This window comes from Hippopotamus amphibius, chromosome 9, assembly GCF_030028045.1.
Source record: "Hippopotamus amphibius kiboko isolate mHipAmp2 chromosome 9, mHipAmp2.hap2, whole genome shotgun sequence".
NCBI lineage: Eukaryota > Metazoa > Chordata > Mammalia > Artiodactyla > Hippopotamidae > Hippopotamus > Hippopotamus amphibius.
In genome coordinates, this window is record NC_080194.1 from 131499719 (window position 1) to 131513605 (window position 13887).

General features: G+C 48.7%; 1 protein-coding gene across 4 annotated transcripts in view; it reads left to right on the forward strand.

Annotated features, from left to right (window-relative positions):
* The window catches only part of SNX29 (sorting nexin 29), a 559063-nt gene that overhangs the window by 382996 nt on the left and 162180 nt on the right, over nt 1-13887 (forward strand). For all 4 annotated transcript variants that reach the window (XM_057748481.1, XM_057748482.1, XM_057748483.1 and 1 more), the window contains 2 exons: nt 1131-1186; nt 4016-4097. In XM_057748481.1, coding sequence (XP_057604464.1) covers nt 1131-1186; nt 4016-4097 — 138 coding nt within the window. The remainder of the gene's footprint in view (nt 1-1130; nt 1187-4015; nt 4098-13887) is intronic.

The window sequence follows — 13887 nt, forward strand, 5'->3', positions numbered from 1 at the left end:
CTTTCCTCTGTTTGCTAAGGGTTTGTGCCAGAAGAGCCTTGAAAGTTGGACAGACCTGGCTTCACGTCCCCTTCCTGCATGTGTGGCCGTGGACAAGTGCAGCCCCCGGGGGCGGGGGACGTCACCCACCCCGGGGTCGTTCTCACAGTTGATGAAGACCGAGGATGGCACAGAGGCCTCGACAGGTGCACAGTGTGAAACACGCGGCCCTTGTCCCTCGTCACCTCGTACCCGCCTCTGTTCCACTTGGTCCCTCTTGGTTCCTCTCTGTGTTGACCCACAGTCCTCAATTCTCTTCTGCTTAAATTCGACCCTGTCACAAAAGGAAGCTCATTCCCAGCGTAGGATAACATCATAAAGTTTTTGTTTGTTTGTTTGTTTTTTGGGGTTTTTTTTGCCACATGGCGCGGCAGGTGGGACCTTAGCTCCCCAACCAAGGATGGAACCTGTGCCCCCTGCAGTGGAAACGCGGAGTCTTAACCACTCGGCCGCCAGGGAAGTCCCCATGTCACAGTTAATTGAGCATCTACGAGTGCTGGCCATTTGCTGTCTACTGTGCGTGAGACTTGCTGTCCCGCCAGGCGGTTTATTTTCTTGCACCCAATCCTGTTCTCACGGGGCCCTTCTGAGTCAGAAGAGAAAGTGATGGGTGGCTGCTTTAAATTGCTCACGCGTGTGAGGGGAAAGGATGGAGCCATCTGGGGGACAGACATTGGCCTCTGTGTTTGTGCTCACACACCAGGCCTGTCTGTGTGTGATGCTCATCACCGTGGCGGTGGATCTTTTTGCCATTGCACATTTGATATCTTGTCTCTCGGCTCCTAATTAGGCCTCTAGAGCTCCAAAATTACATGCTTTTACACGCCCGTGATGATCTCAATAGGATTAACAGTCCTCTTTTTCCATGAAGATAATTGAGATCTTTCATGGTGGCATATTTTTGTTACTGTGACTCCGTCTCTAACCATCCTTCCACAGAATCTCTTATTGTTTTCCAGTAACTGCTTCTTCACCTCATTCTGAACAGGAAGTGTTCGGAGATCATTGAGAGGCAGAATTCCCCATGATTATGCAAACCATGGTAACCATGATGTGTTTTCTCTCTCCTCCTCCCCCTCTCCTGATGGCAGGTGCCTGGAGACTTGAGTCAAACATCCGAAGACCAGAGTTTGTCGGATTTTGAGATGTAAGTCCACAGCATCCGCTCGCAAGCGGCCCTTTAGAAACAGGCCTCTGATGCTTGGCTTGCATCCCAGGAGACCACAGGGGGAAACAGCAACAGCTGTTGAAATCTGCATGGCTGATTTGGTTATTGTAGAGGTGGGGAGTTGTTCGCCTGCAGCCTGAATCTGGCCTTCAGATGTGTTTTTATCTCCCTCCTTGGGTATTAAAAACCAATTTTGGGGGACTGACATTTAAGAGTTGGAAGATAACACATGAAAATTTAAATTTCACCATTTTTTTTTAAAAGACGAAATCCCGGCAAGGCCACCGCCAGCTAGAGCTGAGCTGCAGCCGCCTCTTGCATCCAGGGCGTGTGCTTGTCAGCCTGCCACAGTCCCCCCTCCTCCCTATTGCCTGACTCTGGCCCACTCCACTCATTCCATCATCTGGGTGTCTCCTGTTCGAACTTTGAGTTTGCAACCCCGGGTTATTGGAAACAACAATAGTTCAGTACATTCGTCAGATTTTTGATTGGATTTGATTCTCTCTGGCGCCTCTGCTGATAACCCCTAAGGAATTTAGTTGGTCTTCAGACTGACTCTTTCTGGACCTGAGTTTCCTCATTCATAAGGCATAGATCACAACTGGCCTTCGGAGGCTGTCATGGCGATAAGAATGGGATTATGAAAAGCGTGAAGGGGATCAAGAGGCCCTGCGGTGCTTGGGCGGCTGCAGTGGAGGCAGAGGTGGCTGTTAGATTGCGAAGTGAGGTCGGTCATGGAGGTTAAGAGGTGAAGGATGAAAATCAAAAGCGAGTTTGCCTCCCATGGGCCTGGGGGGCGGGGTGGAGGGGAGTACAGCATGAAGAGGATCATGGGATGGTGGCCTGGTGGATGGCAGGGAGGGACCCGCTGGGGAGAGAGGTGAAAGCCATGGAGGGGAATCCCAGACACGAGCCACTGGTGAGGCGGTAGAGACTCATTATTAAAACAAGAATTTATCACATGCCTGCTGCAGGGAGGGGTCATGCCAGGTCCTCCGCAGAGGGATGAATCAGCCCTGGTCCCTGCCTTCAGGCAGCCTCTGCCTGGACAGTCCCGGCCACATCCTCCTCCTCCTCCTCCCAGGTTGCTCATCTCCACTAAAGCCTGAGGAAAGTGCCATCTCCCTCTCTTGAGATGGAGGTGCAGATCCTTCCCATCCTTGCAGAGAAGACCCTGGCTGACCTTGCTCCATCCCCAGCCTCCCCCGACCCCCACACAGCCCGTTCACACCAAGTGCCCTGGTGGATTTGACTCCTCCAGCTTGTTTGGTCTTCCATACTCAGGATCGTGATTTTACTCACTAACGCACACTTCTAAGTCTAGGAGAGAGGTGGTCATGTAAACAATGCTAATACAGCACGGTACACGCTCCGGAAGGAAGACATGCCCACAGCCTGGGTGACGGCCTGGGAGGTGGTCCAGCCCTCACCCATCCTGGGAGGTTGATGAAAACCAGAGTGTTAGTTACACTTCTGTACCTCTCCCCCTCCCAACAGAAGTGAAAGGGGAGCATTCTAGTTACTAGCACAATTTGGGGGACCTTTCCAGGAGGGGTGTCTTAGATATCCAAACCAATTTGGTGGCTCAAAATAGCAGTTTGTGCTCGGAGCCCAGGAGAGGTGATCAGTAGGGTGCATTTTGCCCCATGAAGGAGGACAGCGCCTGAGCTCAGAGCCGAGAAGAGATGCTGCTTCAGGAGAGAACCATTTCTTTGTGAAAAGGAAATGCTCTTTACTCTGGAGGTTGTGAGGCTGTTGAGTCATGGAATCTTTCATCATCATCATCTCATCCTGTGTTCCAAGCACAGGAGGCTGGCGAGTTTTTATGAGCTGCTCTTAAGAGAGAAGGAGAGCTTGAGAAAAAGTATTTAGCCTCTGAGTGGAAGCAAAGGCTAGGACCTCCCAGCCCTTCTAGAATTGCACAGCACTGTTGTGAGACCTGTTGTGATTGATCTGGAAGTTTCAGTGACGGTTAACTTATCAGCTTCACGTGATGTGTGTCCAGCCAGTGGAGGAGTGGTGGTGGCGGGTGTGTGCACCCAGCGACTCCGAGTTAGGTTGAAGTCATCACATAAGGCAGAACTGTCACAGTACCGAGAGAACCCTTGAGGTTCTCTCAAATAGCCTGCAGGGATCAACCAAGATAATCCGGGTGAGAGCATGGAGCCGTACCTTGTACGTGCTGAGTAAATGATTTTGCAATTGAATTTACATCTCGCTGTGTTCGAGCCCCACAGAGTGTTTCTGGAAAAGTTGCAAAAGCAGTTGTTGGTGCCTGGCTTCCTGGAATCTCCTCCCCCCACCCCCAAAAGCTGCCACTCACATAGCATGAGTGTTGGTCTCCTGAGCTCTTTCGTGGAGTCTGACCTTGAAATGGGGGTCAGGGTCTAAAGTGAACACAATGAGGAGGCAGCATGACTCCTCCGAAAGCTCCAGAAACCCTCTGGGCATGAGTGCTCTGGACCCTGCCCCCTCGTGGGGGCTTCTGGTGACCGTCCCCCTCTTCAGACAAGCAAACTGAGGCTCAGAGAAGTTATGGGCCATGATCACTCAGTAAGAACTGAAGGGCGGCTCTCTCTCATCCAGAATACAAATTGCATATATAAATTTTAAAAATACATATATTTTAAACTAAGTCCCTTAAAAATGATCTCGGGGAACCAAATAATGAGACGGAAACTGATCCTTTAGCTTACAATTACGTGTAATAGATGTTGTCATACATTGTGTGCCTCTTAGAGGAGAAAATAGCTTCCTCTCCTTTTTTGGTGAATTGAAATGACCACTTTCGATCTTTCTTTGGTTCAGATCAAACCGAGCTCTGATCAACGTCTGGATCCCGTCAGTGTTTCTCCGGGGCAAAGCTGCCAACGCGTTCCACGTGTATCAGGTAATTACCTGGTTTTCAGTTAGACGTCTCCGTGGGGGCAGAGCCCATGCTTGTTTGTTACTCTTGGGTGCTTTTGCCTCTTGGCGATGGAGAAGCCACGGCCTCGCAACGACAGCATCCACCTGCCCAACCTCCCCAAGGAAATGGTCCTTCCGTCAGAAAGGAGGAGGCAGGGTGGTGCTTCCTGGTGCTGTCAGGCCTCCTAGTGTGGCTGTGAGCACTCGGCTCAGACTGCTTGAGCAGAAACGGGATTTGTTGGCTTGTGTTGCAGCTGAAAAGTCCCAGCATGGGTCTGGCTTCAGGCCTGGCTGGACCTGGGGTCAGGAATCTGCTCCCATTTCCCCTGGTTTCCTCTGCTTGGGTGTCCTTTTCGGGGTGGCGCCATCTGTGGGTGGACCAGGTGGCTCCCAGCAGCACCAGACTCTTAGCCTGTCTGGGCATCTCTTGAGTCTGTCTTGGATCCCAGACCCATTCCTAAACCCTGGGGTTGGGTGATGGACTTCTGTGACAGGCCAGGTTTGAATCATGTGACCCCCACTGGCACTGGGATTGGAGTTGACCTCACCTGACCATGTGACTGAGAGGGGGGTGAGACAGCTCCCCAGATGAAAACCAGGCCACTCTTTGCCAAGCAAGGGGCGACAGATACTTGGCAAGTGAGCACTGCAGATGTGCTCTCTGCCTCCTTGACGTGGGGCTGGCCACCCCATCCCCCCAGTTGGGGATTTAGTGTCTGGGACCAGGGGACCTTTGCTTTGCAGGTGATTTTGCCCCAACTGTTGGGAATCCCAGTTTTCCATCTTTCCTCTGATTTTCTGATGCCCTTTCCAGCCTTTCCTACTTACCATCTTGTTGTCTTTTTCTTTTCTTACCTGAACTCCAGCTGTTGGTGTTAACTTGTCCAGGGACTGTTTTGTTTTCACCTTTGACTCTTAGCTGCTTCTGCTTCTACTGTCGTCTTACATCACAACTTTCATTAGGTTTTGTTCTTATTCCCCATGAGCTCTGTGAAGAGCCTTGAGTTTTGTTGCCATTTTTTTAAGTGGGGAATTGACCATTGAAGAAGTCTTCTCGCTATTAAGATATTTCCCCCAGAGACTGGAGTGGTGCAAAAAAGGATGCTGAACTTGAGCATAGAAGCCCTGGTTTCACTTTTGTGGCCTTAGGTAAATCTCAGTTTCCTCATCTGTAAAATGAAAATAATAATAATGCTTACTTTGCAAAGCTATTGTCAGAATTAGAAATACGTGGTGTCCAGTAGGCACTTAGTATTCATTTCTCATCTTCCGAAATGATTGCTGCGTTTGGTCGCTGGTGGTCGGACTGGTACTGGGCATGCGTTATATAGGAATGGGCTTAAGCATGATACACACCTCTAGCCTAAAATCTTACGGACAAATGAGCTAGAGTTTGGCAAGGAAGTTTGCACTGAAAAATTATTCTGGTTTATGTGTTCAGCTGGGCGACAGTAGCACTTTTATAAGCGTTAGAGAATCTGAGTGTTCCTGATGCTCTCAGCTCTGGCTTGAAAAGAGAATTAGATATGACAGATTTCCGAATATCCTATTCTCCTTTTGTCCCAAACTAAGCCAAGAAAATAAATAAATAAAAAGCTCTTATTTGAGTGTCCTTCAAGATCTATTTTATGGTCATCAGAAAGCTGGGAGGTGTTACCTGGAGAATGAAAAGTGAAGCAGACGGCTTCATTTTAGAGCAGAATTAAAATGTGAGATCACTCGAGAGGTTTCCTTGACCTTTCATTTTTGCCTCTTCCCCCTTGCCTCACCCCAGGGAGCAACTGGGCCATTTTTAGCTACTGAAAGTCAGTTACGGAATGAGACGGACACAGCACATATGCCGTTGCCTGGGAGATTGTTTCCACGGTGGTCACGGTGGCATTCGAGCCACACTGTCCCCATCCTTGACCATTTCTAGAGCTTTCCTTGGTGTGGTCCAGCCAGCACACCAAGGATGAGTCCCAGGTTTCGTGGAGCCACGGGCCTGGCAGCTCCCACATCACCCAGGGCAATTTCATCCCACCCTGTGGGCTGTCTGAAATCTCTCCTGATCTTGGAGGGTGTTGAACGCAACTGTTTTTCTCCTTTGAGCTAACAGTGCTTCTGGTTGGTACCTAAGAGCAAAATCTGAGCATGTGTTTGGAAGCATTTTAGAAAGTGTCCGTTACGGTGTGCTTTTTTTTTTTTTTTTCTTTTATTTATTTTTATTTTTTTTTGGGGGGGTACACCAGGTAAGGTGTGCTTTTTTGTTTTTTGTTGTTTCTTAAATAATAAATGATATTGGAGAAAGGGTGACTCATTTAAAATACTGGTACCAGTGGACATTATTTTTATTAGTTAAGAAAATGCATTTTATATAATTCCATGAAACATTTGAGATCATTTCTAGAGAAATTCCAAAAAGAATGATAAAATGGAAGTAAGAAATAAAATATCAGAGTCAGAGAAAATGTGAACTAAGAGCGTTTCCATTAAAGGAACAGAGGAAATCATATGTATACATACATACACACATGTATATGTAGGTATGTAATGAAATCATACATGGTTGCTCTCATTGGTTTGTAAGTTTCCTTTGAGCTTCCTGGCAGCCAACGTGAAAATGGAAATGTGGCTATTTTGGATAATTCTGTTGCTAGTAAGAAGAAAATATGTCAGTTTCTCAAAGTGACCTCTAAGAGAAATGCCCTCACAGGGCTTTATATTAAGTTATAATAAAGGATGTCCTGTTGCATCCCTGTGACAGATCACTGTCAGGTTTCCTTAAGATCTCCCTCCAAGGAAGCCAAGGGCATAACCTCAAAATGAACTGCAAGTCCGTTAGAAAAGCCCAGACGAAAGGATCAGCATGTGTAGCTTTCTCAGTAGATCTGCACCGTCCAGTTTGACAGCTACTAGCCACTTGTGGTCATTTAAATTTGACTTCATTAAAATCGGAAGAAATTAAACTCAAGTTCCTCGGGTGCACCAGCCATGTTTCAAGTGCTTCGTAGCCACGTGTGGCTCATGGCTACCGTATCAGAAAACACAGACACAGAGCACTTCATCATTGCAGGAAGCTCTATTGGGTGGTGGTGATCTAGAACAGCCTCTCCTGGAGTGGCGGAAGGCAAGACAGTCTTCTGTGTGACCTTCTTTCTGCTTAGCGAGGTTTCAGAGAGACAGAGACTGGACGTCCAGTAACAGGTTCTGCAGGAGAAGGCCACTCGCCTTTCAGCTCTTCCATCACTGGCGATGATCTGAAGGAGAAGGTCTCCCTGTGCCCACTGTGGCTTTAATGCCCTCTAATCTTGCTTAGCAAAGACAGAGGAAGACCCAGGATTAATGCCTCTGAGGGGCAACAGACTCCAGCTCAGTTAACTACATTGTTCTCTTTCATGGTATTTATTTTTACGCCTGCCTTCTACTTACGGCACAGAATTCTATCTTTCTGTTTACCACAGTGATGTATAGTTTCCTTTTAAAATAGTTTTAAGCAGAAAGAAAGTGAGTCAGCTTAAAGAAAAATAGCTACATGTACAGTAAAAGAAGTTTAGGACAGTGCTATGCGAGTAAATAATATTTGGAAAATGCCACCTCTCAGTGGTCTGTGTACGTTACATAAAATAGCTTATTCAGTCCTCACAACAACCCAGTGAGGTAACAAATACTCATTATCCCCATTTTCTAGATGAGAAAACAAAGACACAGAGGAGCAGCTCATTCCGTAACGTGATTTTCAGTCCAAAAACATTTTCTGACAAGGTACCAGTTTGCACAGAATAAGTGAAGGGGGGTGCAGTCCAGCTTTAAAAATCCGAGGAGCAGATGGGGTAATTGCCTTGCAAGGGCCCAGCCTGACCAGGAACTTGCCTGTGTGGGTGGCCCCCTGCATCCCTGAGGCCATGGGCCAACGGCCCCTCTGCTGCCAAGCCAGGGATTTTCTGTGCATCTGCTCTGGTCCCCTACAGTGCACACATCAGAGCTCTGCAGAGCCCAGAGCCGGGCTGCAGGCGGGTTCACTTTGGACAGTTGTTAAAGCAGGGCCTGTTGGCCATGACTGCTCTGGCTGCTGAAGAGTTTGGGGGGATGCTCCTTCAGAACCTGTTGTGTGAGCATCGTCAGGGTGGCCCAGAGGCTGGGGAACTGTGGTACTTCCGACTGCAGAGTGACTCAGCTGGGTTACCTGCTGCCCTGCGTTGCTGGGCTCTCACCGCTTGTCTTGTGGGAGAGGTCTGGGTGTACATTTGGCACAAAGGATTCTGGCCAGAAGTGCTGTCCCTTGACAGGATTGAAGGCAAGTTATTAAAAAAAAAAAAAAAAAGAGTTTGTACCTCGGAACACCGTGGTTTCCACACTGTGCTCCTGGATCTTGAGGTGGGGCTGAGGTGTGTTCTGGCATGAAGGTAGGAAATGGCTGCCTTTAACCAGTTTTCAGAGCAAAAGTAAAATTGATGTCCAGAACTTGCCCAGTTTAAGTTTTTCTTCCATGAATGTTTCTTACCTCTGGCCCCTATTAATGCTTGGCTGCCAGCAGACACTAGCCAGAGACAAAATGATTAAACAGCAACAAGCAGAATGGAAACAACAAAACAAAACCCTGTTTACTAACTGGTCTTGCTTAGTTTCTCTCTCTCTCTCTCTCTTTCTCTTAACACACAGTTGTGCTGTCGGGTTTGACTTTCTGTCCCTTCCGCATGACATAGTGACATTTGTTGTTAATCAATTAGTTGCTAGTTTATACCTTTGCAAATGTTTGCTCTTATTCCCCACATATCCCAACTTCCAAACAAGTTTCAGGTCCACTGTCTTAATATCCTACTGTAGTGTTTATAAAGGCATGTTAGACCTTAAAATAATCTACTTTTTTTTCCTCATGCAAATATTACAGCCGCTAAATTGGCATAAAATAATACATCAATACACTTATTCTCTGAACGCTTAGATCTTTCCCTTTGAAAAACACCATTAGTGTAAGTACAGCTGGAGTCAGTCCTCTACCTGGAATTCATTTCAGCCTTTGAATTTCACCACCAGAAACACTGGCTACGGTGCAATGTTCCGTTTGCCCGGCTCAACTAATTAGGTCTGCTTTGTAAAGAAGGTTTGTTTCAGCAAAGCTTTTTCCTTATAGAATAAGCCCCTTTTCCTAGGGACCACAGGGGGCTGTCTTGGCTTAGAAAAAAGGTGGTACCCCAGGAAGACTCCTTCACTGTTGGAGGTTCCCCCGCCCCCCAAAGGTTATTATGTAGCCTGGGCAGGAGTTTTCAAGGTTTATTCTAGTGGAGCATGTTTATATATGTGGTGCAGGGAAAAATCCATGATTTTTCGTATTAATAATAGATCACAGGGTCTGGCAGGCTGCATGGGGCTGCAGGTGGTTTGGAGGATGGTGGTGTTTTGCACCTCAGGCTTCGGCTGCTTCAGCCCTTTTCATCTCTGTCTTAAGATGGTTTACCCCTCAGGCCCTCAAGTTTGCTTTTACCTACAGTTCCATCTTTATGCTTGCTTAGTGTGTAGCTATGCAGAGAGGGAGGAATTCATTAAGTAGAAGAAGATGAGATGTTTGAGCCACGCACAGAAATGGAAATGGCAGCTGCATAAACATAGGCTGATCAGAAGCCTCCACCCTGGCGGGTACCATTCCAGGTGTGGGGACACAAGGACCGGTTCTGAGGCCAAAGGGATTCTCTCTCATTCACGTCAGGTCCTTCCCTCTACACCTGCTGTGAACCAAGCAGGCGGGGAAGGCAGCTGTGGATCGTTTGATTTCTGAGTTTCGTTCCAGCCAGGTTGGCTTCTGTGCTGCATGATAAGTGAAACTGTGGGAGCCTTTGCCTTTGTTCTTGCTCCCTCCTTCCTCTAGAACTTTCCATTCCACAAAGTCGAGCACCTCTGCACCTCTGAAGATTACAGCACATTAACCTCCAGCTGTTCTTGGGATGCTCAAGGCTTCTGGGAGAGCCTGATACAGGTGAAAACAAAAAGCCAAACTGAAGAAGCCTGTTTTCCTCACCGTGGACATACATGTCACTATGATTCTCTGTTACTGCCTTTATCTTCTCACACAGGAGGAACTTTTTTCCTCCTTTCATAGTATAATTACTTTATTTATCCCAAAGCTGTGGATGGGGGCTGACTAGATGCCCGGCATGTGCTAAACTCTGCAGAGCCTGGGGTGAGCAAGACTTGACATTGCACTCACCCTCCTAACCTCACAGTCCAGAGGGGGAAAGATGCTCTCGTGTAAACATAACAGTCTCGCGAGATAAGGGCTGCAGAGAGAGGTACGTGTGGGAGGGACGTAACACCACTCACCTTGCAAAGTGACAACAGAGGATGATGGATAATGTGGTTAGCGCAGCACCTGGTGCACAGCTGCCCTTGGTGACCTAAGGACCGCTTGACTCGTGATAAGCAGTTAGACCTGAAAGTAAACGTAAATGAATCTCCCCCTGTTGAATCAGATGTCTCTGGGCACATTTGCATGTTCAAAAAAGCCTTTATTTAGCATCTCCTTGATCAAGGGCTCCTCATCAACCTCCTTAAGGACGTCAAGGAGCAAGATATGTTTGTCCTCAAGGTGTCTGGTTCTGGTGAGGAGATAGAGCCCCACTCAAGCAGCTGAAATGCAGGGACCGTGTCCAGCGGCTCCGTGGAAGCTTAGCAGAGGGGCGAGCTCTGCTGGAGGGAGAGTCTGGGGCTTAGAGGTGAAACCTAAGTTCAGAGTTCACTTTCCCAGTGGGATTCCCTGGACGCCTGAAAGCATGAATGCCCAGGCCCCAGGACAGTATAGTTTCAGCAGCCCAGAACCGCCCAGTCGGTGTAGGTTTAGTCTAGTTTTGAATTTAAGTACAGTTTTTACTTGCTGCGTAGTGGGTTGCACCGGTGGCAGTATTCACCAGTGTTTCCAGGGCGCCTGCACCTGGCCCATGGCAGCATCACCTTCTTGGCCTCCCCCAGGGAGGTTGCCCAAGATGGTACCAAGTTTAACGCTGCCTCTTTGTGTGGAGCCGTAGGCACAGCTGGCATGTGAGTCTGGATGAGCTAAGCACGTGCATGTCCTCGGTTTCTGTTGCTGGAACACAGTTGGGGTGGCTTCAAGGGGGTACCATCCCCCAGTTCTGAAGTACTGCTGGCTGTCGTCCTCACAGAGCCCTGCAGCTGGCGTTTGGTTGCTGTTGATCATTGCCAAGGAGCTCTCCTCCTTTGAGATCTTCCCTGTAAAATCTTTCACCTTTGCTAATTAAGGCAGTCTGAATTGGCCATCATTGTTATATGGGACTTTTAGGACATCTCCATTTCTGATTTGGTGTAGAAATGGACTCTAGTAAAATTATTGAGCATTAAACACTGTATGAGGAATGCTTTTTGCTGCAAGTAACACATTATCCCACTCAAAGTGACTTAACCAATAGGAGTTAATATATGTAACAAAAAGTTTGGGAATCAGGTACTCAACAGCTTAATCACATCAACGCCTTCCAGAGCTGCTAGCACTTCCTCTTCACAAGAAAGTGTCCAAGTGGAAAGAAGCGAAGTTTTTACTGGCACATTATTTTTCTTAATCAGAAAGGAAAATCTTTGCTTAAAACCCTCCTGTGGCCTTCCCTTGGATCCCATTGACCCAAAATGAGGTCACTTAGCCATGGTGTCACTGAAAGCAAAGCTGGGGAAATGAGCATCTCCCTCAGCCCCTGAGCAGGTGGGAAGCTGGCCGTTGGGTAGGCAGCCGGGCCTCTGCCACAGGCACTGTCATCTACATCATGTCTACAGAAATTAATCAGTCGATCTAAGAAAGAAATGGAAAATTTTGAGTCAAACTTAGGAGTATAACCCAGGAACAGCATCTCAGAAAGCTCCGAGAACTTCCCCCATTAGAAGTCAAAGCACAGTTACGTAAGTTTTTTTGAGACAGAGGGCTGTACGTGAAATGTATTACTGACAGTTGACACAGTCCACCTGTGCAAGTACAAGGTGACCCCTTACAGGATCAAGAAGGAAGGTTATCTCCTAAGGAGTTGTCTTGTTGATGCTGGGAGAATGTTGCTCTTTACGGCCGCACAGGTATTTCTGCTGAGGGGGAGGTCTGGTCGATGCCTAATGCAGATACGCAGTGCACAGTAGAGGGGAGAGAGGAGGCCAAAGGGCAGAGAAGAGTTTTTTATGCTTAAGTTTTTCTCGTCTTGCCGTAAGACGTGAATTTTATTACACAGTGGCCACCTTCTCTGGTAGGCACTGTTACCATCTCCCCTGTTTCTGTCGATGAAGGTGCTGTGACTCCGTGGGGTAAATAGCATCGTGTGGGTCACACGCGAGATGCTGCCTGTTTGCTCTTGTTACCCGCCGCGTGGCCCACTGTCTGCCCCATAGGTATGTGCCCTAAGTGTATGTTGCAGTGAAACCGACCCATTTCCATCACCTGCTTCCTCCAAGGAATTCTCCCCACAGTCTCATTGACCCATCACTCGTTGTCAGGACTGCCCCAGGCAGCTGATACTGGTGACAAGGGAATATCCTGACAGGGTAGAGAGAGCTGCGAGGACCGGAGTATGGAAATGATGGGTCCCTCGGAATTTGAGAAATTCGTTAGGGCAGAGACTTTCAGCCTAAATATGTAAAGTCATCGACTGTTAGGGTTTAAAGAAAGCGGAGAGCTCACCTTTGTGTGGGAACGTGTGTGCGTGCGTGTGTGCAGGTATGTCCAGGTTTGACACCCCCCCCACCCCGCCCTTGTCTATTTCTTTCTTATGTGAGGAAACTGAAAGCAGTGACTTGCAGGAGAGCCTGCTGCATGCAGCACAGAGCAGAGCACGGATGTGTAGCCCGGAGCCCGTTGTCTTCCTGCTGTGTCTCAGGGACCCTTCCTAATTGCTGTGCCCCGAGACAGCCCCCGTTTTATCTAGGGCTGCTCGGGGCGCTTATCAGGTGGTGACTTGGAAGGTCGCGGGGCTGATAACTTTGCCCATCGCGGAGATCTGCAGCTTTCGTTCCTTTTCTGTTCTGTGGTCACTGGCGTCCCCTACTAGAATACAGGCTCCCCCTCTGTCTGAAAGCGGAGCGTTCCTATGAGACCTTCCGTAAGCGTCAAGTGAAGAAGCAGTTACCTTTTTTTTTGTAAAAGCAAGATTCCTCTTCGGATTTCTTTCAGTTAGCAAAAACAGGTGCTCATGTAGGTCTTTTGTGAAAGCAAAGCGGCATAAAGTGAACTTTCAAAAAGCAAGGGATACCGGTGTCTGGTATTAGTTGGGAATGGAGGGCGGGGCTGGGCGAGGTGCGCTCGTGATTGAAGCAGCCAGGTTCTGATGGGGAAGGTGGAGGTTAATCATTATGAACACGGAGGATGTTTCGGCCGGGGGTGTGCAGAACCGATGAAGGACCCGGCCCCCCACTCTTGCTGCCGTGGGGCTGGTGCCTCCTAACTGCAGGCAGACGACCCAAGCGGTAAGCACTGCCAGCCTCCAGATGAAGGGAAGGGGCGGGCGTGGTGTCCAGGGAGGGCCCGGGAGTGGAGAGCAGAGCACCGGACTTAACCCACGGCCACCAGAGTGCAGCGACCTCTGCAGGGACACCTGAGGCCAAGGAGGAGCCGCAGGGTGAGGTGGGAGGTGGCAGGAAGAGCATCGCGGGAGAGTGCAGCGGGGAGTAAGGACACACAGAGACAGGGAGGAAGGAGGGGTGAAGGAGAACGCAGCAGGGGCCTGGCAGCAGGGCCAGGGTTCCAGGCGTCCCCCGAACGCGTAGCCTCCAGGTCTCAGGAAAGGCGCACGGCGCAGGGAGTCTGCCCCACCGCC